General features: G+C 51.4%; 1 protein-coding gene across 5 annotated transcripts in view; it reads left to right on the top strand.

Moving 5' to 3' along the window:
- Positions 1–27,589, top strand: part of ZC3H18 (zinc finger CCCH-type containing 18) — a 43,097-nt gene that overhangs the window by 3,485 nt on the left and 12,023 nt on the right. For 2 of the 5 annotated variants that reach the window (XM_027513829.1, XM_027513827.1), the window contains exons 2-9: positions 2,810–3,384; positions 9,407–9,491; positions 10,178–10,246; positions 17,231–17,379; positions 17,692–17,784; positions 18,431–18,588; positions 20,932–21,049; positions 21,987–22,249. In XM_027513829.1, the coding sequence (XP_027369630.1) occupies positions 2,824–3,384; positions 9,407–9,491; positions 10,178–10,246; positions 17,231–17,379; positions 17,692–17,784; positions 18,431–18,588; positions 20,932–21,049; positions 21,987–22,249 (1,496 nt within the window). In that variant the 5' untranslated portion in view covers positions 2,810–2,823. Of the gene's footprint in view, positions 1–1,765; positions 1,788–2,809; positions 3,385–9,406; positions 9,492–10,177; positions 10,247–17,230; positions 17,380–17,691; positions 17,785–18,430; positions 18,589–20,931; positions 21,050–21,986; positions 22,250–27,589 lie in introns of those variants that run through there. The other 3 variants (XM_027513831.1, XM_027513830.1, XM_027513828.1) reach the window with 2 other exon arrangements.

Genomic DNA, 27,589 nt, shown 5'->3' with positions numbered 1-27,589 from the left:
GCAGGAGCTCATGTTCTGCATCGGGCCGGCTCCAGGACTAAGCAGCAGAGTAGAGACTCCAGCTTGGACTGCACTCAGTGGCCAGGTGACCTCGGTTTCCTTCTCTGTGAGGGGTAGCATTGTTTGTCTGAAGGGTCGACGTGAGGGACTAGATGCAGTGCCTGGCAGAGTAGTAGTCTCACCGCAGGTAGGGTGGCTGTTGATTTTGCTGCAGAGTTGTGAAGACGTGATCGTGCTGAGTCCGTTCTGTGATATGTGTTGGGTGACTGGCCCTTGGGCAGTCTCATGGGGAGTGTTGGACACGGGTGTTGGAAGCCATCAGCTTTGTCTCATCTCACTGCTGCAGTGACTTCTAGAGTGGGTGCTGTTTCCCCATATTTCAGATAAAGAAACTAGAGTCTGGCAAGTTTACGTAATTCGTCCAGGATCCTAAGGCTGGGAGGCAGTGGAGCAGGGATTCGGGTTCTGACTCAGAAGCCCACACTGATCCCCATGTCCCGGAAAGACACGGTCCACTTGCTTGAGTTTGTATATTTGAAGCTAGGGGCTCTTTTTCTTCCATTTCTTAGCCTAGGATTTAAATCCAAGTTTGTCAAAATGCACAGAGCAATTTGGTTGGACCTAATCATGACAATAGAACCTTTTGGCACCTGGGCCCCAGGAATGGTCTGTTATCATGTTACTCGCAAGCAGCCTTAGTGCCAGGAGTGAACAGGATAGTATGCGGCAAGGCTCAAGTAGCAGTTATGTGGATTTTAAGCTAGTTTAAGAGGACATTTAATTTTGGTTCAGTTAAGTTCAGTCGTTCAGTCGTGTCCGACTCTGCGACCCCATGAATCGCAGCACCAGGCCTCCCTGTCCATCACCAACTCCCGGAGTTCACTCAACTTGGTTCCCGAGGTTACCGTTAGACTGTACGATGTGACAATCGGAATTTGTCTGAGGCTTAGTGACCAGTTGTATGTGACTGCCTGCCTCAGGGTCCCGGGGGCCAGCCTGAGCAACTGGGGAGTGAGTCCCTGCCTCTCTATGGAGAGGTTTCTTACGCACAGTGTAGTAAAAGCTATGCTAGGGTAGGCATAGGACATTGTACACCAAGGAAAATCTCATACATTTCATTGATACCATCAGCGAAGGTGGGGCGGGAGGCTGCTGGTTTGCCACTGGCCTCCAACTGGTTGCCGTATGTCCAATGCTGTGTCTGAAGGAGGCGAGGATGTGGGCCCTGTCTTGGTAGCTTTCTCACCTTGCCGGTCGCCCTGGTCTGCCAGAGGGATGTATGTGGTGACAGGCTCTCCCCTGTGCAGAGAGGCAGCAAAATACAGCACTTTAGGACTGACTTTTTAATATTAATAATTCCTTCAATTGGCCTACCTCTGGACAGTGTCGTTAGAAGGCCGCAAAGGGAATCATTTTGCAAGCTGTCTACTTTTAAGTGACTTTGAATGGATTGGTTTGTAAATTCCTTTCACTGCTGACTGTTTATAAAGTGATGAACTTTTAAGTGATTTGTCCTTATGTTTGCTGAATTTTAATAATTTCCGTTATCAGCAAAAAAACTTTTTTTAACTCTGGGTTCAGATACCAGTTCTTGATATGTGCATCTTTAAACGCACGTTCTTCTTTTGAAGGTGTACATTTAAAAGATATATTTTAAAATTTTGGTTGTATATAAATGCATAAATAATTATACAAATATGGGTATGTGTGTTTTCAGGTTTCATCAAGGTACCATGTAACATGACTGTGGCATACATTGTTTTAAATAAAAAGTCTTGAAGACTCAGGTGAATATTAAACCTTTCACTGTTCCTGCTCTTTCACACCAGCTTGATGGTGACCCCCAGCCTGGTGGATGGTCAGTGTTTGCTTATAGGCTGTGTGGTGTTGGTTGGCTATTTGGTGTTGATTTCACACACACACACATGGACACACACGCACACGCACACACACACTCTCTCTCACTCCAGCTTATGCAGCCTGCGTTTAGAACAAATGGGACAGTTTTCTGTCTTTGCACATTAGGCTGGGAAAACCAGGAAGTAGTCAGTTTATAATTAAATCTAGATAGTAAAAATAGAAAAGAAATCTTTTAGGATGACAATCAGTGTTTTTATATTTGAAACTACTGAAACACATATGGTTTTCTGCCAGAGTTGTTTCCTGCAGCATGCCCATCCTGGAAAGGTACTTCTTGAGAATCAGGGTGCATGGAAGCCTTCTGGCGTCCCTTGGTGGCTCCAGAAGGACCTGTGGTTTAAGGATCACCCCCAGTGATTGTGACTTGGCAGTCAGGGCTAGGCCTGGAGAGACGCATACAGGAGCAGAGACAGCCTGCATCCCGGGGACTGTCCGAGGCAGTCGGGTTTGTGTTCCAGACTCTGGGGGCTCCACACAGTGGTCAGGCATGCTGCCTTCTGTGTTGCCACCTTGTTCCTAATGCACATCCTCTTGAATTTCAAAAGAAATTACTTTAAGAGCCCAAAAAGCTATTGCTTGTGGTGCCCATCTTCCTGCTTACTGTCTGATAAGCTTGGGTTGTCCTGGGAGGAGGGGGGCATGCTGGGGCTCTTGCCACCTGGTGGCTCCCAGTGTGGGGCTCAGCGAGCCTGGCCTGGCCCCATGGAGGCCTGGGCTGTGGTGCCTGGTGCCACTGGTCTGCGGAGCGCAGTCTGGGATGTGGAGGAGCCGGGCAACCACAGGTCCTAGCCCTCCTGCAGATCAGGAGCCCTCCTGGGGCCAGGAGACCCGCACGAGATTGACTGGCCCTTCTGCTGGATGCTCTGAGTGTGTTCTCTTTCTTTTGCAGAACCGTGGGTACTGATGGATGTGGCCGAGAGCCCTGACCGGGACCCTCGCTCTCCGGAGGACGAAGAAGAAGAGCAGCAGGGGCTCTCGGATGATGACATTCTGAGGGAAAGCGGGTCTGAGCAGGATCTGGACGCGGCGGGTGGGAGGGCTTCCGACTTGGAGGATGAGGAGAGCGTGGCCCCAGGACTGAGCCAGGAGGACGAGGAGAGTCGCTCCGACGAGGACGACCGGGACTCTGAGGCTCAGGAGCTGAGCAGGGGCCCGGCCAGCCCCCCTCGAGCCGAGGGGGACTGTGCCAGCGACCTGAGGGACGAGGCCTCGTCAGTCACCAGGGACCTGGATGAGCATGAGCTAGATTACGATGAGGAGGTACCCGAGGAGCCAGCCCCCGGTGCGCAGGAGGACGATGCTGAGAAGGCCGGGCCCGAGGATGACGAGGAGCGCGGAGAGGGGGCTCCTGGGGAGGAGGGGAAGGTGGGGGTCCGCACCGTGGAAGACAAGGAGCCCCCGGAAGCTGCCAAGGAGAAGAGGAAAGAGGATGACGACGGGGAGATCGACGACGGGGAGATCGATGTGAGTAGGCGCGGTGGGCGCCCTGAGGAGGGGTCGGGGGGCTGGCGCTGGGGCCCTTGCCCTGGTGGTGAGGCACTGAAGGCACGGAGACGAGCCTGGCCTGGAGTCGGCAGCTGGCAGAAGTTCCACAGACCCTCACTCATCTGTCTGGTGCTGTTCGTTGGATCGTGTTAAAACTTGGGATTATTTTTTTTAAAGCATTTTCTGCCTTTTGTGTGTGTGTGTGTGTCTTTAAGTACTATTTGAGTTAGTGTTCAACTAGAACCATTGTGGATTTCAATTCCTGTTACATTCTTGAGACTGAGGAAACTTCCTTCCAGTTTTGTCTATTATTTTGGCCATTTTTCTCTTTGTCCTCTGCTGAGGGTCTCCGCTAGACCAAGCTTCCTTGGAAGTGTCTCCTCAGGACTGCAGAAAATGGGATTGTGTGTCAGAGCACTTTGACTTTTGACCATCACATTCTTGTAACTTTATTTATATTAATCTGGCCTTTCGGGTTAAGGAGAAGGTATCTGGTAATAATCGTCTTAGTTGTGGGCAGTTGGGCTTTTATGACAGATAATCCTGATGCAAGAACTTCCATCACCATCTTTTAAGAGGTTGAATTCTGGGGAGGGAAGAACCTGAAGTCCTGCTGAGAAATGCTTTTACTAAAGGAGGGGAGAGAGGGACAGAGCAGATTGACAGGACCTGGAGTTTTACTATCCCAGGAAGGAGGTTCTGCTCGTGGGAGAGGCACTGAGGGGAGAGGCGTGAGGAATAGCTCCCAGAAATGCTCTGGATTGCAGAGGGAGGGGGTTGTTGGTTAAGTATGGGAGCTGGATTTGCCTGACATGCTGGCTTCTCCGGCAGCTAGTACATATGCCGCGTCTTGGGGCCATGGTTGTGCCTGGTACTGCTTCTCGAACTTCACGAGAACAGAACTTTGTGGGGTGTTACAAGCTCATGTGTGTAGTTACAAGCTTAGAATTTTAGATCTTTTGTCTTCTCACAACTAAGCGTAGCAGGTGGTCTCCTAAGCCAGTAGGCACTGCTTGTCAGTGTTATACTTACTTACAAGGCTGCTGTCGGGACATTGTCTGTGAGCCTTCTTAGGTTCTGCCAGCTGTGCTTCCCTTGCAGTTTGGAAAATTCTCAACCAGAGGGTTACCAGAGGAGAAAGAGATGCCACGAGACTCCAGTTAATCAGTTTGGACGACATTTGGGGCAGAAGACAAAATCATTGATGGAGGTTGCCCTTGAGTTTGGTCTCTCAGTTTACAAAAAGAAAAGCTGAGTCAGCGTCCTGGCCCTAGGACGTGGGGCTCCTGGTGACGGGACGTGCGGCCGGCAGGTCTGGGCAGTCCTCCCCCGTTAAGAATGGACGAGGTGCAAGCTCTTCTTGCTTAAGCTGTGAATAGTGCGTAGGGGAAGTTCATTGGCTTCTCAGCCTTTCCATGCTCGCATGCGGTCAGATATCTCCCCACAGGTCCTGGGGGCTCTCCCACTGCACTGAGTTAGATGTGGTGGCCTAGGACATGGCGTTGACCTGAGCTGGCCCAGGAAAACACCTGTTGTTTGGAGATAGCTGGTTTCTTCAGAAACAACATGAGAGGTAAACATCCAGGTTGACTTTCTTGCCCACTTGACCCTAGATGGTTGTTTGGTTTGGCTTGTACCTGCCTGGCCTCTAAAGAGGGCCCCAGAGCCCCGCTGGCCCCAGGCCCAGCTTCATTCAGCCACAGGGTGGCGTGTCCGTCCACAGGCACCCCCATGGGCCCTGCAGTGTGCTGGGCTCATTGTGACACGTGGGGGTGTGACCAGGCAGAGCAGAGCTTGTCGCCCCTCCAGACAGGCAGGCCTGGACAGGGCTGGGCGCTACGAATGGAGACTCGGGCCTTCATGGGAGCCCCTCTGGTTCACTCGTGCCCAGCTGCCTGCATTCCAGGCTCCTCCCCATTCTTTGATCACTTGCTTAGATGTTACGCCCTTTCTATAGGCTCTGCCCCTGACTGTTGTGTCAGGCTTGGTGCCTTTGCTGTGATTCCATAGTCTGAACTGACTGGGTCATCACTGTGTGTGTTCCTGTTGCTCTTTAGCACCCTCACCTCCGAGAACACAAGTGATTTACCCTTCTTTTAACTGAGAAGTACTTTTCTCTGTTGGGGTACACTGACCTGCTTTTTTCCTTTGTAGGCTTTGGGTCACTGGGACAGGTCAGTTGGTTTGGCGGGAGTAGGCTCCCTCTCCCCAGCTTTTCCACTTTCTTGGTGGTTTCCTTGGTAGTGACATCAGTTTGTACAATGAACCTTTGACATTCTTTTGTTTGAACCACGTGGTTTATAAGTCAGGCCTTGAGTGACTTGTACGTGCTTTGGTGAGCTACCTTCAGATACCAGTGTCCTTCTGGAAGTGCCACTTCCCTGCTGCAGTGGGAGGGGATTTTGCAAACAGGATTGTGGGCCAGCTATTTATAGCATCTAGCTTATTTGTGGAGGGGGCCGAGGGTCCCCGCCAAGGGACAGCTGAAGCATGGGTGAACTTGACTTAGTCAGCGGTCTCACCTGTGCTGGCAGCTCAGACAGCTGGATGGCGCGAGCGGCCGTGTGTGCCTTGTGTGGTCCTGCACGGAGCCTCCTCCCTCAAAGGAGCCTTTGCAGACTCCAGGCCTTCCATCTTTGGCCCTTCCATCGTCTCCTCTGCTTTGTGACTTGATTCTGTTTTTATGTCTTGCATGTCATCTGGTTAACAAAACTTTGGCACCTGGAGCATGCCATCCACTTGGGAAGGGGCGGAGTATTCTGTTCCCTTCCTGCTCTGGTCAGTGACTGTTGCACTGGTAGGGTGGCTGCTCAGAGACGGCGGGACAGGGCCCGCACCCCGAGTGGACTGTCCACACAGATCCTCAGGCAGAAGTGATGGCTCTTGGCCCAGCCAGGGATGAACACACCTTGGAAGCCTTTTCTTTGCATATGGGCTTTGTCTTTTCTCATGTTCACTTCTGCCTGCTCCTTTCATATCTGGACATATAGTATCTTCTACCAAAGGATTTAGGGGCTTAGGAATCTGGGGCATTCGCAGCACTGCCCTCTGGTGGGAGGCGGAGAAGCAGCCGCGGAGGCCTGGCCCCAAGGGATTCAGTCAGGCCTGCCGCCTCCCTCTGCTTGGCTAGTGGGGGCTGGACCACTGTGCTTGCTTAGCCCAGCAGCCCAGAAGCTCTGGGGTAGGAAGGCTACGCTCCAGCCAGCACCCAACATGCTGGAACCTGTTTGTGGTTTGTGTTTATTGCTTCGTGCACAGGTCCTGGGTCCCCTCACAGGTGCTGCTCCACATCCCATCACCGATTGGAGACCAGAACATCGTCTCTGGCCCCGAAGGGTGTGCATGCAGGATTATAGACCTGAACTGCTACCTCACTATACAGGTGCAGAACTGTGGGCTCAAGGAGCCCCTGGTTGGCCCGGCGGCCCCTGGGCCTGTGCCCTGGTGCACGTGCCTGCATCTGCTTCCTTATCTGCTGTGGCCGGGGAGGTGCCGGGTTGGAAATGAGTTCTTTTTGTTGTTGAGGTCATACCCCGGCTTTGTGGTTTTGTTTTAAGGAAAATAACCCACACAAAGGAGAAGGTAGAAGTCACCTGTGCTCCCCTTGCTCACATTTGACGTGTTGCCTCTGAGGGGATTTTCTTGTCACGATGCTGATCACCCACCACGTGTGTCCCCTAAGGCCTGGGTGGGAGCTCTGGATGCTGGAAGGGTGGGGAGGAGGGCAGGGCTGGGGCTGGGGGGCCAAGTCCACGGTCATGGTAGCAGGAGGAGAACCCACGCCACCTCATGCCCTGTGCCCCATGCATACTCAACCCAAGGAGTTACCTTGTTCTCCCCAGATTTGTAAACTGTGGAGGGGCCTGGCGCAAGCTCCCTAAGTTAGTTGTTGGTGCCCTTTTAGCTGTTTATAGACCCACCAGTTTGCTTCTTGGGACACCTGCTCTCTGCTGGCTCTGCTCTAGGTCATGGGATCAGGGGCTACCCACTGGAATTCCTGCCAGTTACAGCCCTGACCTGGTGCTGGGAGCACCGGGGGGCTGGCTTTAGAGACATCCTTCTTGAATTGTATTAGCTTGAAACCCTTTATAAGATCTCAGAACTCCTTGTGTTCGTCACTCGAAAGGCCATTGTGCTAAATGAATGGTTAGTTGATGATTGAGAATATTCTCCTGCTGGGTGATTTATTGATGCTTTCGTCTGGCATCTGAGAAGTGGCTGAGCTGGGCAGCTGGCTCCTGATTGCTCTTGTGAATATTGAGAGTAACATCTCTGCAGAAACAGATCTCTAACCTGATCGAGTGCACAGGCTGTGAATCTTGGTTTTTTAAAAGCAGTTGCTCTGTGCTCATCATTTCAATTCCTGTGCATTGATTTCCAAACAAAACAGAAGAGTTGAATGAGTTCTGACCTCTCAAAAGAGTTTTGTTTTTCTGATGAGAACAAACAGAATCCGCTCTCAGCTCCGATGTGAGCATCTGTATGACCCGTGACAGCACATGAGGTGGTAGTGTAGGACCCATGCCTGAGGAAAGCAGGAAGGAGGACAGGGCTGGGAGACGGGGGTGGGGGGACCAGGGGGTGATGTTGATCACAGGGTACAAACTTTCAGTTATTAGGTGAATAAATTCTCAGGACCTTTAAAAAAACTTGTTACTTTCTCTAAAAGAAATCATTCTGCTGGTTCTCTTAAGAGAGAGAGCTCTCAGGCATCTGTTCTTTTTTTTTTTACAAAATACTTCTTAATAACTTGGTGTTTTTAAGGCAGAAATTACACAAATATTTAAGCTTTGGAATAAGTCACCTTAAGTCCAGGGTTTGTCTCCAGTGTTTCTTCACTCAATGAAAAGTGTTTATGGTGAGTCCGATGCTGCGCTTGGAGCAACAGCAAAGAAAAGCGAATGGCTCCATCTGATCAGCAGCCGCGGCAGCTGGGGCTGTGTCCGGGGTTGGGGGCTGTGGGGCCTCTGACTCAGGCTGTGTGTTACCCGCCGGGGAGGAGAGGCGAGAACATGGTCAGGCCGGACTCACCGCGGTCACAGAGCTGTGGGGAGTGTGCGGAGGGGTCACGGGTGTGGGTGCCCATCCAGAAGCAGTCCCTAAGGTGAGTGGGACAGGCAGTCATTTGGACGAGGGCAGTGCTCCAGATGAGAGGAGGGTCTCCCAGGCCTCTGCCCTGCTTGTGGTTCCCTTGTGTTGACCACACGAGGGCGCTCTGGAATGGGCTGGGGCCTGTGGACCAGGAGGGGCTCTATCCTGGACTTAGCATCTTAACTACATCAACAGGGCGCTGGATCCCTGTTCGGGTTAGGGGCCATCCTGGGCTGGGGTTTCAGCTCAGGGGCACAGGTTGGGGGCTGGGGAGAGTGCAGAGCAGTGGTCCAAGTTGCTCTCTGAAATTCCTGGAGGAGAGACCCACCCCGACTGTGGTCTTGAAACCCTCCTGCATTATAAAACCAAGGTTAGGAACTCTGGGCCAGAACAGAAAGAGAAGGCCCAGGTCTAAGCTGAAGCGGATCTGCTTGCTGACCTGAGTCGCCTAAATTACCTCCTCCTCAGCCCTAGACTTGTAAATTAGAGAAAGTGCCTAGTTTAAATGACACAAAATATTTTGTCCTATAAATTTTAAGTGTAAAAAATATTAAAAACCTGAAGTGTGGCCATTTCCTGCCCAGAATTGCTAATTAAGAGAACTGTGATGACAGCCTGGCCTGTGTCGCACGTCACATACATCACAGAACGTTGTTTCTTGGTGTTCGCTGTGACGTGGCAGTCTGTGGGTGAGCTTTGATCATCCCCATCGCCCGATGAGGAGGAGTCTCAGGTTTGGAAGTGTGTATGAACGTGGCCACGTGAGTCGCGTGGCTGTACCCTTTCTGGTTTAGGGAGTGCCGTGTGCATTGGTAGGTGTCCCTCCCGCCTCGTCACCTCATTCAGATGAGTCTGTCTTGTTTGTCAAGATGACACTTTCTTTGTCTTGATGACACTGTCTCTGTTTCAGGACGATGATCTGGAGGAGGGTGAGGTGAAGGACCCCAGTGACAGGAAGGTGAGGCCTCGTCCCACCTGCCGATTCTTCATGAAAGGTAATTGTCTGCGTGAGGGGCCTCTGTGTGGCCCATTGGTGTGACCTCGGCCATTCCCGGGACAGAGGTGGTGGTTCAGCCCTGAGCCTGGGCAGGGCTGTTCTCGGGGCCGCGGTGACCGTCTGTGGTGGTAGCAGTGGCAGAGCCTTGCTCTCAGCCGTGGGCCTTTCCTGGTCACTCTTGTGCCTTGCTCGGAGGGCAGCCAGCCTGCTTGTTTCGCCCTGGGCTCCAGCCCATCCGCCCAGCACAGACCCGTGTCTCCACTGTAGACAGCATCACTCCTCGTCTGAGTGGTCCTTTTTCTAAGACCACGTGCCCCAGCCGCCAGTTGTGACATTTCCCAACTCTGTAAGGAGAGTTCCCGCTTGTTACCAGGTGTCAGAGGCTGGAATGGAGCCTGTAGAAGGGTCGGCCTCTGAAGGCAGCAAGGCCCCTCGCTCCTGCAAAGCGGACGGAGTGAGTTGAGTGGCTATGACAGAGGTGTGACAAGGGGCTCTCAAGCCCAGGATGCATGTGTCGGGGCTGCTCCGGCACAGCGCCGTCCGGCATGTCTGTGATGGAGCGGCCCCTTGCACCAGAGGAAGATCTTCTGCCCAGGCTTGCTGTGACCCTAGACACCTCGCGCACTGACCCAGCCTACCTGTGCAGCCTAACGTTCACGAGAGCTTCCTGTACTTCTTTTCCAGATGTTGTGACACCATTGTCCACTCCTCCACCAATATCAAATTCCATACCATTCAGAGGCCAGGTTAAAGGTACAAAATATATGATATTCATCTCTCTAGTACCGCACAGTCCCCCTGCTCCGGAGGCCAGACTCCTTTCTTCTGGATCCAGAATCCTGCCATGACGCCAGGGGTAGGGGGAGGCTCCGAGGGCAGGCTCGCAGGGGCCGCGTGCACCTGCACGGGGGGCGGGGCGGGGTGGGGGGCGGCAGTGGAGCCCCGTCCTGCGGTGGCCTCTAACGAGCCCTTCCCTCATACCAAGGTGACCAAGGATGCAAGCGCCTGGGAGCGCTCGGGGCCCTGGTCAGCGCGTCCTCTTGGCTGTGCTGTTTCTGTGCTGCTCGTTGCTGCTGTGGGGTGGCCCCCTCTGTGCAGCCACGTGCGCCGTTCCCTGGATGGGAGCACAGCCACCCTAAGGATGCAGATGAATGTGCAGCACCTTTTAGAAAGTAAATGCTTACAGCTTCTCAAAGCCTGTGGTATTTGAAGTGTCAGTATTTCAGAAAACGTAAACTTAAGCCAAAGACTTTCTTGCCATAAAGAGTTCAGTCTATCTCTGGAATTTCTGGAGTAAATCAATGGAGCCCATGGAGCCTAACACACACGCATGCACACACATGTGCTGCGATCATTTCCAGATAGCACTGTGCACAGACCTTGTGGTTAGAAGTCTGGCCACGGCCAGGACCTGCCGGAGGCCCCGTGACAGCAGAGCAGGAGGCTGCAGCATCCACCTTTGAGGGCACAGAAGCTCTGGTCAGGTGCTTGGTGTCTCACTGCTGAAGGACTTGCCAGAATTTAGCTCCAGAAGCACACACACTACAAAGCGAAGCTGGTGGCCGTACCCAGAGGAGTATCGCAGTGTGCTGGAGGGGGTGCCCTCTCCAAGGACGTCTGCGGGTGGGGGTGGGTCACAGCACAGCAGGGGAGGGGCCTCAGATCCTACTGAGTGCCCGGGTGGGGTTTCAGGGAGTGACACCTCCCACACAAAGTGTCAGGCCTTTCTTGGTAGAGAAGTCAGAAGCTACTGGTAAGCAGTGTTTTTTGCAGTTTAATTGGCCACATTCAGTAACTTGTTTCAGAAATATACTTTTTAATTTATAGTGACCCTTCCCCAAATATTCTATACATTCTATAGAATAATGTGATAGATACTTCTTTGGATGTTTTGAGACATATCTCTTGCCTTTCCTTAGGAGAAATTGTGAGTGTAAACGTTTTTGCTTGTATGCAGTTTAAAAGATTATAAGTTGAGATGAATGCGTTTCGGTTCTCTCCAATAGCAAGAGTCACTGTAAAATAAAGTTTGCTGTGTCTGGTGAGGATGTGGAGAAACAGAACCTTATACCCTGGGCACAGCTTGCTCAGAGTGTGTGATGAAGAGGGCTGCGTCTGAGCCAGCCGCTCCCCTCCTAGGTGTGTCCTGAGCCACACGGAGACTTGTACACAAATGTTCATAGCAGCATAGTCACAACAGGCAGAAAGTAGAAACAGCTCCAGTGCCCATCAGCTCGTGAAGGGATAAACAGGATGTGGTCCTTCCATACCAGGGAATAATAAAAGCAGTATGGTTGAACCCGAGGACACTGCTGGTCACTAACAGCCCATATTGTATGATTCCACTTATGGGAACTGTCCAGGGTGGACAGATCCATAGAGACAGAAAATGGGCTGGTTACTGTCCAGGCCAGAGCGAGAGGGGCAGCCACTGAGTACAGGGTTTCACTTTGGGAGGTGGAATGTCCTAGAATTATGTAGTAGCAATGGCTGCACAACTTTGTGAACATACTAAAACCCACTGAATGGTGCCCTTAAAATAGAGGTATTTTATAGTATGCGAATTATATCTTAATTTGAAAATACTTAAACAATGTTTGTTAGGTATATTTCTATTACAGGTTGTGATCTGCAGATTGTTAAGTTGCCCAATGGCACCCCACTCCAGTACTCTTGCCTGGAAAATCCCATGGACAGAGGAGCCTGGTGGGCTGCAGTCCACGGGGTCGCTAAGAGTCGGACACGACTGAGCGACTTCACTTTCACTTTTCACTTTCATGCATTGGAGAAGGAAATGGCAACCCGCTCCAGTGTTCTTGCCTGGAGAATCCCAGGGACGGAGGAGCCTGATGGGCTGCGGTCTATGGGGTAGCACAGAGTCGGACATGACTGAAACGACTTAGCAGAAGCAGAAGTTGCCTAAATGGACACATTGATATTTGTAACCAGTGAGAACAACAGTGTACTTAGAAATACAAGTTGAAACATTTTAAAGTACCCGTACTTTGTTTATGGTATATTTTCACCTCTTACCTACTTAGATTGAGTCATGAAAACATGAAGTTATGTCCGCAAAGGCATAAATAGCGTTTTCTGTCAATTGTCCTTCTCCTGGGTCTCTGATTACTTGGCTGTCAGTAGCACCCAGCCTGTTCTGCAGACCAGGCCTCCTGTGTCTGCTTCTTCCTGCTCCCACCCCCACCCCCACCCCCACTTTCTTCCTCTTGATAAAATTGTGGTAAAAAACGCAACATAAAATTTACCATCTTACCTGTTTTTAAGTGTCCATTTCATTGGCCTTCATTGTGGCCATCACCACCATGGGCCTCCAGAGCTCCTTTCATTATGGGAACCTGCAACTGTCTGCACTAGACACAAGCTCCCAGCCCTCGGCCTCTGCCCACCTTGTCCCCATGAAGTTGAGTACCCCGTGTGCCTAACAGAAGTACAGTCTCGTCCTTTCGTGATGGGCCCATTTCACTCAGCACAGTGTCCTCAAGGTTCACCGCGCTGTAGCAGCGTCAAGATGGAGTAACAGTCCATGGTGGGGGTGGATCACGTGCTAGCCCAGCGCCCGTCAGTGGGCACCTCGGTTGCTTCCTTGTTGGACCTGTTGTGATAATGCTGCTGGAACATGGGTGTGCAGACGTCTCTTTGACACCTTCCTCTCCAGTCTTTTGAGTATACCCCCAGAAGTGGGATGGCCTGGTCGTGTGGTAGTTAGGTCTTGAAAGTTTTAGAAACTGCCCTACTGTTGTCCACGGGGCTATACTGTTTCACATCCCACCACGTCGCCTGGGGTTTAAGCTCTCTCCTTGTTGACGCCCATTTTCTGGTTTTGCAATAGTGAGTGTCATCATGGGTGTGGTGAGGTGTCTCCCCTGGGTTCTGATTTGCATTTCTCTCTGATAAGTGATGTGGAGCATCTCTTCAAGTGCTTTTTGGCCATTTGTGAATCTTCTTTGGAGAAGTGCTTACTGCCCATTTTTTAACCCCTGTATCCTCTGGTGTTTAAGGCAGGAGGTCTCCAGGTATGTTCTTGCGACCTAGGGGCCCCTGAAGTCAGAGCCTCAGTGAGACTGAGTGCACCACTCGGTAGGGGCCATGTGCTGCACATGCTGTGAAACAGCGTCCGTGATTAGTTTGAGGTTAGGTCTTTTCGTAAATAACTTTATTGAGGTATAATTGCCGTGCCATAAAATCCATCTACTTTAAGTGTCCAGTTGAATGGTTCTTATTAGTTTAGCAAGTTGTGCAGCCAGCACCAAAGTCCAGGTGTAGAATATTTCCTTCGCGCCACCACAGCCCCTCAGTGTGTGTCTTTTTGCTTTTCTAACAAAACTGCAAGCACTCACAGAGCTCCTTCGCTGCCCCTGAAGCTTGAGGGGTGCTTCCAGGGAGGGCTTGCCAGGTGTGGCCATGAGCCCAGTCCTGTTGCCTACAGGACACTGAGAAGGCCAGGACAGTGGCTGCTGATAAGGTCAGGCTCTCAAGTGAAAAATCAGCGTTAGGAAACTTGACAGCTTTGCAGGATTTGATGACTTTTCCAAGCGACTATTGTGTGATGTCACAAAGTCATACCTGGGTAGAAAGCCATTCACAGTTCAAGATGGAGCCCCCCAGGAGTCAGAGAAGTTCAGTGGCAGGGGTGGGGGAGTTCCTGGCCAAAGCCTCGGAGGGCATGCAGAGTCTGGAGAGGCCTCAGGGTCTCCCAGCGGCTGCAACTCTTCCCCTGAGCCACCCCCAGAACAGGCTAAGTTTCCTCAAAATATGTTGATAAAACCTTTATGTTAACAAATATTGTTAACATAAATTACATAGGTTATATTTTGTGTCTTCAAATTTTCTCAGTTTTAATATCAATAAATAAAATCATTATGGAGACTCTTAGGGATCCTGAGACCGAAAAGTTACACAAACCACTGTTTTCAAGTCTGTCATTTATAAAGAAGCAGCCCAGAAACTATTTTTATTCTTTCAACTACCATAATGAATAATGACTATTCCTGAAGAAGTCGAAGCAGCTCAGCACAGATGACCTGGTTGTCTGTCTTTGTCACAGTTCTGTGAGGAGGGGCGCACGGACTTCTGGGTTCTTACATTAAGTTTGTGTTCATTGAGTTTTATGCCTTTTAGAGGAAACATTTGTAGAACTTGGGTTTTTCCTTACTAGATTTTTATATATTCTGTTTTCAAGAAGTATTTTTTTAAAAAACCATGAAGCACTTTAAACTTATTTTGACAATCCCTATTTTTATTAGTTATTCTGAGTTGTTCAAATTAACAGGAAATGGGACCGAGGAATATCTAAATAAGTCTTGTTTATAAACAAGAAAGTCTTTGTTTAAAATTCTAGTGTGAAGAAAGCATTTTGTGTGGAAGCCAGAGGGAGAGTGTAAAATCATCTCCGCTGTTGTGGGAGGCACCACAGGTGTGGTGCCATGCTGGTTAGAAATGCCCGCAGAGGCACCTCACTGCCCTCTGGTCAGACTAGCAGTCAGAACTTTTAAGGTCTGGTGGTGTTTCTGACCGACAGGGGCTCCTGGGTCTGCTGTGTGGGGCGTGCTTTCTGTCATCTGTGTTTGGGTCTTTGGTGTCTGCTAAGACTGAGGCAGGCTGTGTGTGTGTGTGTGTGTGTGTGTGTGTGTCTGACAGGCACCTTTGTTGACATGTATTCCTGTGACCCTCCCACCCACCACTACACTGTGTCCTTTTTTTTTTTTTTTTACCTTTGGCAGCACCACTTGGATTGTAGCCAAGTCCTCTGCTTGTTCCCTTTGGGCTCCTGTCCCTGTCTGTGCAGATCCCTTACCGAACTGTAATCCTGTTTCATCATACATTCACAATCCACATAAATTTTCTGGTAGTAAAATTTCATTTAGAAGCAGAAGAGAGTTTTTAAACCTGTAAATCTATTTTTGCTTCCATTTCCTGGAGAATTTTTTTCCCAAACAAATTGCTTTCTTAAATTATGAAAGTAATGTGTGCTGACAGAGAGTCAAAACAGTTATCCTGATACAGTTGGGGTGTATCCTTATAGACTTCTTTCTGCATAATTGAAAATTCACTTTTCAAAAGGCTGGTGGGATTGCACTGTTCTTGCCACTTTTCCTGCCTGCAGGCGCGGGACGCCTGCCCTTGCATGTATATAGACCGCCCACACTTCCTGGAGCAGCCTCCTCCTTCTCTTTGGAGGCCCTGGGCCCAGACACAGGCAGTCTCAACTCCTCTCTCTGCTCATTCACCGTCTCCTCCTCCCTGCCCTTAAAACCTGAGGAACCAAAGAGCTTTTTTGTTAGTAGGTCAGGGGTGATGTTTTTGTTTTGTTTTGAAAATTCAAATACAAAAAGAACAAAGAATGACATACTCATTTACCCCCACCCATATATTAGATTATTTTAGATTTTAAATATTATAGAAGTGCTGTGGTTTATTTTGTTAATATTTTTATGTGCTTGCAATTTTTTTGTTACTTTTTAACTGCATGAGCAGTGTGAACTGTGATGGGAGTTTATGAGAGTCAGGCGATGAATAAGTGGATATTTTGGAATTCTTTATTTAGATGTATGACTGCATATTCTTTTTTATTTAAAACTGTCTGAGTCTCTGGGGTTTTGAAGCCCCTGTAGTGTTTCCCAGTCTCTGTCTTGCATGTGATCTCTCAAACACTTTTAGAAATTATAAACTTAGTTGGTTATTTTTGCATTCCCAGAGAAGCAATTTTTTTTAAGCATACTTTATTCCTTATTTAATTTGGAGCCATATGTTATTATGTTGGTTTTAATACAAATTGAAATGCTCATAATGTTTAAAAGGTAAAATTTAGTGTTTCCTTAAATATCAAATGATTATTTCTCTTAAATTTACATGATATAAGGAAAAACTTTTTTGACAGAAATATTCAAATGAAATATTTTGTTTAGGAGTGAATATATATTAAAAGATGGCTTACAGTTTAACTACGTGCTAACCAATGAAAATGTTTTCTAAAACCACTTAGATATTATATGCCATATTTATTTTTTAAGCCTGTGCACATATTACCTATTCAAAAAATTAAATTAAAAAAAACCATTCACTCACTAGTTAAATTTAAAATGTAGTCTTCTCTGTCCTGAAAAGTTAAGTGGTTTTCCTGAATCTTAGTGTTCTGTTGCTGAATAATGCTAAAAGTCAACCCTTTTAGTTCTTTGTTGTAAAGTATAAACACCGCATTTATTATAGTTGTCTATGTGTTCTCTCTCTAACCCATTTTTTTAAGTACCAGAAATAGCCTGCAGTGGCTTGTTAGGAGAAATGCAGATGTACAGAGCTGGTAAAGATCACCCTGGCATAAACTGGCAGAATTCTGATCGCTCTCATACTTCTCGATGATTTCTGTTTCAGTATGGGGCTCTCTTGAGTCAGAATCACAACCCTGTCTGTGCACCTTCGGGTGTGTATGTCCTGAGCTGTGAAACCCGAGGCAGGGCCACCCCGATTACCGGGATGCTCTGGGTGTCTCTGTTTAGGGGAGATGAGCTGCTCTCATGGTGACTGTGGGGGCAGGGTCCTGTGTGAGCCCTAAGGTGCTGCTCGCAGGGCGGCCCAGACTGTCCAGGCCTGCCTGCATGGTCTCGTGGGATGGACAGGGCTGCGCTCGGCCCGCTGCCTGGGTGTCGTGCCGGTGTCGTGGAGCAGGGGGAGCTGAGCTGTGCACATGGGCCAGGCCCCCCGACCTGCCTCTTGTTTCCACAGGGAACTGCACCTGGGGCATGAACTGCAGGTTCATACACCCCGGGGTCAACGACAAGGGCAACTACTCCCTCATCACCAAGGCCGAGCCCTTCCCCCCCAATGGGGCCCCGCCGCTCGGACCGCACCCCCTGATGCCTGCCAACCCATGGGTATGTGAACACCATGAACGCCATTCCTTGCTGGCAGATCACATCTAAACTCTGTTTGTGATGTTCCAGCTCAAAGACATGAATACATCTTGTGTGTAAGACATTTCTAGGCTGCCACGGAGGCCAGAGCTCCCTTCCAACCCCCTGGTTGTCCCCAGCTAGAGGCCACCATAGGCTTGGGGCAGCCAGTCAAGGGAGGGAGGGTGAGAGAGGAGAGCAGGCAGGACCCGCTGGGGTTTCACTTGATATTTTTGCTCCCGCATTTCTAAGTTTCGCTTCCTGTTGTAACTTTTTGCTTACTGTTTCTTATAGGGCGGGCCTGTAGTAGATGAAATTTTGCCTCCACCCCCTCCAGAACCCCCCACAGAGAGTGCCTGGGAACGAGGACTCCGGCACGCAAAGGAGGTAACAGACCAGCGGAAAGCCTGCGAAGAAAAGCACTAGTGGTGGTCCTCGCACAAAGCCAGCGTTTCTGCCTCTCCGAGGCTGCTGGGTCATCCAGAGGCCGGGGCCATGCCGCTTCCCCTGTGGCCTCTGGATCTGGAGAAGCCATCTTTCCTGGGGAAGCACAGTGTTCACCCACCTCCCCCTTCTCCCTCATCCTCAGCCACACCTGGTACCTGGCACCTGGCTCCCGGTGCCCAGGCTTACCCCGCTTGGCTCTGGGCCTTCCCTTCAGGGAAATGACCGGCTAAAGCAGAGCCGTTCCCGCCCACTCCCCGAGCTCCGCCCCACTCTGGGTGCCTCTCCTGCCTAGAGAACCTTCCCTTGCCCCCTCACTGAGTGCATGTCTGGAGCCCCCAGTTCAAGGCCAGGACTAGGAACAGGAAGTCAGACATAGGTGAGCTGAGTGCAGGGTGTGCTGGGCCTCCAGGGATGGGGCCCTTGTGGGGTCCCGTGTGCCTCCCAGCACAGAGCTTCAGCAGATCCCTACTGGGCGCTTGGTCATGCTCCTCTGGCATGCCAGCCCAGGCATCAGGGGTCAGTCAGGATAGGACACCCTGTGTTTCCTTAGCAGTAACAGTGTTGGCTTCTCTTTTTACAATGGTAGGTTTTGAAAAAAGCAACCATTCGAAAAGAACAGGAGCCTGATTTTGAAGAGAAAAGGTTTACAGTGACCATTGGTGAAGATGAGCGAGAGTTTGACAAAGAAAATGAAGTTTTCCGAGACTGGAACTATCGGATCACGAGAGATGTCAGAGACACAGCGTAAGGAGTGGTTCTGCCTCTGCTTCCCCCGTTGAGAGCTCAGCGTCCCCGGCTGGGTGGGGCCCAGGCTCTGGGGAGCAGCAGCACAGAGGTTCCCAGGGCCTGGGGTCCTGTCCACACCCCTGGGCTGAGAATGGCCTTCTTGAGGTGCTGCAGACAGTTTGCAGCTGACTTTCCTTGTTTTTCTTCTGAGAGGATATGTTTGAGTGCCATGCCAGGGCCTTGGGACTGTAGAGGGCTCACATCCATTGGGGTTCCTATGAACTCTGAGGGGGTTTACAGCTGTTCCTAAAGCCCCTGGGCCCCAGGTCTCTCCCACCTTCCCCCAGGCTCCCTAGGAACCAGGAGAAGCTGTAAAATTTGTCCCAAAACCCAGGAGTGTGGCAGGTTTCTTCACTGTTGCTTCCAGACATTTTATCATGGGCCTTTTAAATAGATTGCAGAAGCACATGTGGCTGAGACCCCCGTCAGCCCTTGAGGAGCTGTGTGGTGCCCCCACACAACCCGGGCCCCAGCACCTACTCCGTACTCAGCCTGCTCAGCTTCAGGCAGGGCGGGCCAGGTCTCTCCCCAGCAGGCGGCTTCAGCAGCCCCCTGGTCTCACAGCAACACCGTGCGAGGGGCCTTCCTACTGGAAAGCACAGCCCTGGTTTCCGGCTGAAACAACAGTCAGGGGCACAGAGAAAGGCTGTGGGATCAGCTCTGTGTTTCCACAGTCACTGCCACAGCCGCCCGTCTAGGCCTGAGGCTGGAGGGTGTGGAAGCTGTCTGGCTATTGGGAGCGAACAGGGCTGTCACCTAGCAGCACAGCCCCGGGTTCACCCCACCAGGGCCCCAGGAGTGTGGGGGGAGATGCCCTAGAAAGTAGCCACCGGAGGCTTTGTGGAGGCAGTGCAGGCTGGAGGGGGCCATGGGCCTCTCTGAGCTCTGGGCACCTCTGTTTCTCCTACTAGTTTACCCAACGGGAAGGGTTAGTCTGGAGCCAAGAATCCCTGAAAGAAGCTTGAGGGCCCAGCTGCTGTTGGGTGACCATCCCCTTCTCACACACGCACGTGTTTGTGCGCGCGCACACACACACACACACACACTCCTGGGCTCCAGGCCCCGTGCAGGTCCTCTGGGTCGGTGTGTGAGGAGGGCCCTCCTCTTCCAGGGCATAGGAGCATCCTGTCCCCATGGCTGAAGGTCCACCTCTGTCACCCACACCAGGGTCTGCGCCCAGACCTCCTGTTTTATTCCTTGGATCTGTTGCTTCATGACCTGGCCCATCTGTGATGTTGTGAGGTCTCAGAGGGTGTCTTTTTTTCCCCCCTAATTTTTGGCTGTGCCACGTGGCATGAGGAATCTTAGTTCCCCGACTAGGGATTGAACCCGTTACCCCCTGCAGGGGAAGCGTGGTGTACTAACCCCTGGACACCAGGAAAATCACACAGAGGGTGTATCTTATCCTTCCCAGGGTTTCTTGGCTGGTCTTGCATGTCTTGTGTCCACGTGAACCTGAGGATCAGTTGTCTACCCACATGAGGAACCTTGTCAGCATTTTTACTGAGATTGCCCTAAATTTATAAATTAATGAAGGGATTTGTAAATTAACTGACTTCTTGGTGACAGTCAGTTTTCCTTTGCGAAGATGAGGGATGTGATCTTATTCACCTGTGCTTTTGTGTCTGTCGAGAGTGTTGAAGTTTTCCTCAAGTAGGTTCTGCGTGTTTCTGGTTAAATGTATTGTTACCTTGTTCCTCAGTATGTCTCCTTTCTTGCTGGTTAAATGGGGTTTTCTCTACCCTCCTCACTGGCTATTGTCTAGAATTATCTATGTGCCTTACTGGGCTCTTCTTGCCGCTTGAATTGGCTTCACCATCATGTCATGGCTTTCACATATGGTGTCATTTAATCTGCACATTGAGATGGCTTGGGGGCTCCTGGAGTCTGGTTGCGGTGGTGCCCCCAGCACACTGGGTTGTCTCAGAGGCACTGGCCTTCCTTGCCCATTGGGATCTTAATGGGAACACCTCCCTGTTTCCAGTGAATAAGGTGCTGGCTTTAATTCTTCAGTGTATAAACATCAGTATCTATCACATTAAGAAAGTGTCATTTCCTCCTCTCATTGGGAAGGGGTTGGGTTTTTGTCACAATCGTTTTCACCATCTGTAGGTGTTATCCTTTGATTTCTCTGTAGGTCTGTGATTTTGTTTAGTATATTCAGTTTCTAATATTGACTCAGCCTTGCAGTCTCTCTCTTTTTTTTTTTTTAACGTGTCTAAATCCTGGCAACTATTTTATGTAATGTATTTGCATTAACGTTCCTAAGTGATAAGCTTGACTTTTACTGCTCTTTTTCAGACTTGAGCCTTATGCAGACCCTTACTACGACTACGAGATAGAGCGCTTCTGGCGTGGCGGGCAGTATGAGAACTTCCGGGTGCAGTACACAGAGGCCGAGCCGTACCATAACTACCGGGTATGTAGGTTGGCACTTCACTGGTGGACCCTTTCAATCACCCGTTTTCATTTATAGGGCTTTATATGGGCTGAATTGCATGAGCATGGAGTACTGATTTCAAGTCCCAGTTGACCATCTGTGCAGAACGGATTCTGCTCCGTGAACGGACCTTGTGGTGAACTGAACAGCTCCTTCCCTGAGCTGGTCTGTGCTCTGGCTCTGTTTTCACCGGAGCCTCGGGGTGGGTGAGCAATGCCAGCAGCAGGGGGTGTGCCTCTCTCAGGCTCAGGACCACCCTTGGTGGGTCGTGGCCATTCCTGTCGGCACTTCCCTAGATGTGGTAGGTTTATGAATATATGTGCTTCACCCTCTGAGACCCTGACCCTGTGCCTCTGACGCGAAGCTGCCGCTTGGAAGAGGTCATTAGAAGCAGGTTAGCGGTTTCTGTGCCACAACTTAAGTGACAGTCCTGAGTTTTTAGGGCCAAAGGGGAGTGACTGGTTGGGGACCCCATCAGACGGTGAGCCTGTGCGAGAAGAGGACCTGGCTGCTTGCCCTGCTGTGCCCCTTCCCCCGGCGGTTAGAGCAGACTCCTCACTCACTGGGGCCGGGCCACAGGGCTGTGGGTGCCTCCCACCAGCCAGGGCAGCCTCAGAGGGTGCGGGGCCTGCTTGGGTCCCCTGAGCCCCAGGCTGGGTTGCCTGTGCACAACCTTGGTGTCTACCTCTCGAGACAGGAGCTGAGGTCCAGGAGGCCTGCCAGGCCCACAGACCTGGTGCTGACGCTGGAGAGCCTGCTTTGCGGGCCCCCCATGTGGCCTCAAGTCCATTTCTGGCGCAGAAAGGAGACCCCCACCCAGGTGTTCTGTCTCCTCCACCCGCTCTCGCGTCCTGCCCACGCCTCCCCTTCTGAGGGTCTGATCCCGCGTGTGGGTGTGTTTGGCTTTTCCACGAAGGAAAGAGAGCGAGAACGGGAGCGGGAGAACAGACAGCGCGAGCGGGAGCGCGAGCGCGAGCGGGACCGGGAGCGGGAGCGGCGTCAGCGGGAGCGCGAGCGCGAGCGGGAGCGCGAGCGGGACAAGGAGCGGCAGAGGCGGAAGGAGGAGTGGGAGCGCGAGCGCGCCAAGCGGGACGAAAAGGACAGGCAGCACCGCGACCGCGACAAGGAGCGCGAGAAGGACAAGGAGAAGCCCAAGGCCCGCTCCCCGCAGCCACCCAGGTAGGAACCGAGCCTTCCGGCGCCTGGGAGCGGGAGGGCTGCGGGAGGGGCGGCAGCCCCCGTGCGGCGCTCTGCGGAGCCGGAGCCAGGCTGCGCACCCAGGTAGAGGGCTGGCCTCCCCGCGCTGTCTGGACCCCTCCTTTGGTTGTGCAGAAGCTTTCTAGTTAGATGCAGTCCCGCAGGTTTATTTTTGCATTTGCTGTTTGTGCTTTAGACATCATATATCTAACATTGCTAAGACCCATATCATGAAGCTTTTACCCTCTGTTTTCTTCTAAGAGTTGTGTGGTTTCCCACCTCACATCTTTTTTAATCCATTTCAAGGTAGCTTTTATTAGTGGTTTACGATAGGGTCTAATTTTCTTTTGCATGTGACTGTCCAGTTTTCCCCGTTGAGTGTTTTTAGCTCCCTTGGCAAATATTAGTTGCCTGGATATAAAGGGCTTTGTTTCTGGCCTCTGCCTCCTGCTTACATCTGTGCTTCTGTTTTGACACCGGTGCCACACTGCTTTGATTACTACAGCTTTTAGCACAGCTTTAATCAGGAGGTGCGGTGCCTCCTGCTCTGTTCTTTCTCAGGATTGCTTTGGCTATTTCAAGTCCTTTGTGGTGCCGTACAAAACTCTAGGGTGGTTTTTTCTGTTGTATGAAAAATGCCATTGGAACTTTGGTTAGGACTGCACTGGATCTGTGGAGAAGGCAGTGGCACCCCACTCCAGTACTCTTGCCTGGAAAATCCATGGACAGAGGAGCCTGGTGGGCTGCAGTCCATGGGGTCGCTAGGAGTCAGACATGACTGAGCAACTTCACTTTCACTTTTCACTTTCATGCATTGGAGAAGGAAATAGCAACCCACTCCAGTGTTCTTGCCTGGAGAATCCCAGGGACGGAGGAGCCTGGTGGGCTGCCATCTCTGGGGTCGCAGAGTCGGACACGACTGAAGCGACTTAGCAGCAGCAACAGCACTGGATCTGTAGATTGGTGTGGGTGGCACAGACGTTGTAACCATATTTTTCTGATTTAATGAGCTTGGTGTGTGTTTCAGTGTTTTGTGTCTTCTTCAGTTCCTTTCATCAGTGTCTTATGATTTAATTTATTTCTAAATATTTTATTATTTTCTATTATAAATAGGATTATTTGTTTTTTATGTAGTTGTTAGTGTATAAAAACACAACTGGTTTTTGTACATTGATTTTGTATCCTGCATTTGCACTGAATCTCGTTCATTAGTTCTAACAGTTTTTGGTGGAAAAGCCAGACTCTTATCCCTGATTCTTGTCCTTGCCATTGAACAGAGTCCTGTCCTGTGTTTCTGAAAGTAAACGTCAGGACCATATAGTCTTTCATTCTCGTCTTTTGTTAAGTATGGGTTCTATTCTCGTTCTTTAGGTGACAGTGAACTGACCTCCCTGAATTTGCTGTTTTTTCCTAATGTTGGGCAAAGTGATATATTTTCAGAACATTCAGAGTAAATCATATTTTAGATGTATTGAAAGAGTTCTTTCTTTAATTTTTCTGTTGTGGGGCCCTTTGAAGCCCCTTTTTGGTAGACACTGCCTTCTGTCCACATCGCTGGCCAGCCTCTGCCTCCTCTGGCCAGGCTCACCTCAATCTTTGCTCTGCCATTCCCCTGCCTCTGGGCTTTACCTGCTACTCAAAGAGGTCTGCCCCCACCCCACCCCCATTCCTGCTTTATTTATTGTTCTAACACCTCTTATCTCCTTCTGACTTCATAGTACTTGCTTACCTATTGTCCTCTGTGGTCTTTGTAGAGTGGAACCCTGACAGGGCACTGCAGTCTCAGGGCCCGGCACAGGGGGGCGCCAGGAGTTAATCTGTGTGTGACCCCAGGGCCTACCCAACTTAGGAGGAGTCTTGTCTCGAAAGACCCATTGTACGTTAAAAATGCATCTGATCTACTGAACAGTGTAAAGTGTGGAATCTTTCGTGAGGCTTATGGAAAGTTGTACTAAGGTGGAAAGCTAAAGGATTTCCTGGTTCCAGAAGAGCTCGTCTGCCCTGTGGACATGTGGGTGACCATGAGGAGGAGCTGTGGCTCACTGCCCAGGAAAGATCAAAATGCAAAATTCAAAGCACAGCTTCTCCTGAAGGCATGCCGCTTTCCACTGTTGTAAAAGTCTAGCCATCATAAGTCAGAGACTACCTGTAGCTCATGGACAGATGCCTGTGTTCACTCTCCACGGGGAAGTCTAGGGACATCAGACCCACAAGGAGGGTTTCTTGAAGGCAGTGGCAAGTCTTGGCCTGGCCCCCAGCAGTGGAGCACTGAGAGCAGCCGCCAGATCTGATGTCTGCACAGCGACAGGGTCTTCTATGAGGAAGGGCTCAGCGACAGCACAGCTGAACTAGAGGGTCAGGGTTCAGGGAACTTTGTGAATTCCTCCTCAAATCAGAGGCAGCTTTTGTCATGGGCTGGTGTGCTCTGCTGCCGGCCTCTGACCTGGTTCACTTCCCTTCTTTGGGCTCAGTTCTTCTCCTGTGGACCCCCTGCTGCCCTCAGTAGAGGGGCACATTCCATCGCTTGGCCTCAGTTCAGCCTGGCTCACTGGTCTTGGAAGTCTTGAATTTCATCTTTGATCACCCTGGCTGGGGCCCCACCAGCCCTGCCACCAGCCTGAAGGGTGGGGTTTCACCAGAGCAGAATTTCCAACACAGTCTCCTGTTTCCTTTCTTTTGATCAGCCCAAGCTGGTGTGACCACTGTGTCAGGAGGTGGCCAGGCTCCCTGCCGTAATTCCTTTACATGACCTCCCTTTTATGGAAGGGTTTGTTTGCTTAGCCTTTAACAGGTTGGCAGTTTTTCGTCAGCAGCTGGATGTAGAGAACGTGGTGGCTTCCCAGCTTTCCCAGTGGTAAAGAATCTGCCTGCCCATGCAGGAGACACAAGAGGTGCGGGTTTGACCCCTAGGTCGGGAGGATCCCTTGGAGGAGGAAATGGCACGCCACTCCGGTATTCTTGCCTGGAGATCCCATAGACAGAGGAGCCTGGTGGGCTACAGCTCATGGGGCCACAGAGAGTTGGACGTGACTGAGCACGCAGCAGCACACACCTGAGAGAGGAAAAGGCATAGCTTTTGCTGCTGCGTGCGGGCTGTGGACAGGGCGGCGTCTGTCGGGGAAGGTTCCACACGTGGGAGAAGAGGATGCCATTGGGTGTGGCGCTGGATCTTCCCTCATATCCACGACCAGTGAGAGCTCCCAAAACCCAGCTTGTGGCCAGAAGGGGGCTAGCAGCACACAGCAGGGTGGGTCCTGGCTCTGCCGGGCCGGGTCCCCCTCACCCCCCGCCTCACCTGCCCGAGCTGCCTCCTGTGGAGCGGCTGCCACAGGGACCGCCTGTTGGCGCTTCTGCAGGCCTCCGGGCCAGCCCCCGTGTTGCTCATTTGGAGTCGGCACCCCCACCTTCATTGAGGCTCACCTTCCTGATTGGGCCTTTCCAAGCATCTTGCCCACTTCTATAACTGGGCTGTTTTTAGAGCAGAGCCTATAGCCAGTTCTGTGAGAGGATCGCTGTGACGGAGGAGCACTTCCATGAAACCTTCTCCCAGCCAGGCCGGCAGGTGTGTTCTGTGGGTAGGGCGCCGCAGAAAGGAGGATGTTCTCAGACAGGTGGATGAATGTCATTCCAGACACAAATAGTAACCGGGACCTTCCCGAGGACTCGCCCAGACTGCCTGTTATCTTCAAAGCTGTTTACTGAGCATTCGAGTGCAGTGAGAGGTTTGGGGTCCCTTGGGGTTGAAATGGCCAGCTTCTCATCGCCTAGGGACCAGGGTTCTTCATGAGGCAGTGCTGTTCCCACTTCCTCACACTCCCCATGGCCTGGCGACTGTCACCTGGATGCCAGAGAGGTGACCTGCTCAAGTGCGCCCACCCGGGAGTCTCAAGGCCCTGGGAGCATGGAGGTTACTGTTCAGTTGACCAAGCCACGGCCCACGCGCTCCGTCTGGCTCAGACTGGTGCTTGGCCGAGGGTGATGGCCACTCAGGTCTCCTCTGACTTCCGTGGGAAACATCAGGTCCCCCTCTGCTTTCGGTGGCCTTTCCCTCCCTGTTTCCTCGAGCACCTCACCTCTTGCCGTGGCAGCTCCACCTTCAGTGCCATCTGTCTTACTTGTGGAATTCATGGGATCCCATGGTGGTGTTACCCGCCTTTGCTAAATAACACCGAGGGTTCCAGGCTCTCACACCCAGACAACTGCCGTGTTGGCCAGGCCACAGGGGCCTCCCGTTCCGCACTGGCTCCATCCTTGCACTTAAGGAGTTTGATCCCAGCTCGGACTTTCTGCTAGCAGGAGACACACTTCCTGGGAGCTAAGGAACCTTGTTTATCTTTCTCATCTCATTCCTCTTTCCCAGTCATGGCTTGCTTCCTCCTCTGGGAAAGTTATGCCCAGGGCATTCTCGAGGAAAAGTGGATCTGTGTGGATCCTGTGTTCTAACTTCTTGACTGATGCACAGAGTTTGCCCAAAAATGGAGAGACTTGTGGTCTCTCTCAAGTTCTGACCCGAGTGCCTACAAGCGGCCTTGGTGGGAACTGCGTCAATGCATGAGGTCACAAGAGCAGTCAGGCTATGACTGCCCTCCACGGTGGGAGCGCGCTGGGCCTCAGGGCCACCCCAGACTAATGCTGCTCCTCAGCATTAGTGGGCTTGGGAACGATGGGCCTCGCTGTGGAAACAAAGTCTTCAAGGCCCCACCCAGAAATTAAAAGTCCAACCTCGAGGTGGAGTCAAAATTTGTTTTCAAGTCTGAGGAATAAAGCGATGGGTCTGTGGTCCCAGATGCCCCTCCCTGGGAACTGCCCTCACCGTCCCAGGCCCCTGTGGGGGGAGTCGGGGGACCTGTTTGCTCCCTGCTCGTCTGTGCATGGGTCCCTGGGAGCTGCTGGCCTGGAGGAGGCTGCTGGGCAGGTTGTTCAGGCTCATGGCATCCTGGGGACCATCCTGGGAGCCGGCTCCATGTCCACGGGGACCCAGGGTGACCTTGTCCAGAGTTTGGAGGTGAGCAACTCGTGGGGAAGGGCCCGCGGGAGGCGTGAGCGAGTGCAATGGGTAAACCCACTGACGTGCTGCCCATTCGCTGTCTGCGCGTCTCTCTGAGCTCATCACCCTTCCATCTTAAAAGAGAACCTTCCTCCTTTTTATCTTTTCTTGTCTTTGACCTCAAGCTAGGCCGCTGCTCGAGGGTTTTCAGGCACCCCGACTGTGACCGCCGCGCCTCACACCTCTGCCCTGGTGTCTTAAGGGGACTCAGGCCCTTTGCTCCTCAGTGTCCTTCTCGTGTGGCCTTAATAAAGGCTCAGGAGCCTGGCAGATAA

The sequence above is a fragment of the Bos indicus x Bos taurus genome, chromosome 18, assembly GCF_003369695.1.
Source record: "Bos indicus x Bos taurus breed Angus x Brahman F1 hybrid chromosome 18, Bos_hybrid_MaternalHap_v2.0, whole genome shotgun sequence".
Classification (NCBI taxonomy): domain Eukaryota; kingdom Metazoa; phylum Chordata; class Mammalia; order Artiodactyla; family Bovidae; genus Bos; species Bos indicus x Bos taurus.
Note: the sequence above shows the minus strand (reverse complement) of the source record. Positions and strands in the feature narration are given on the sequence as shown.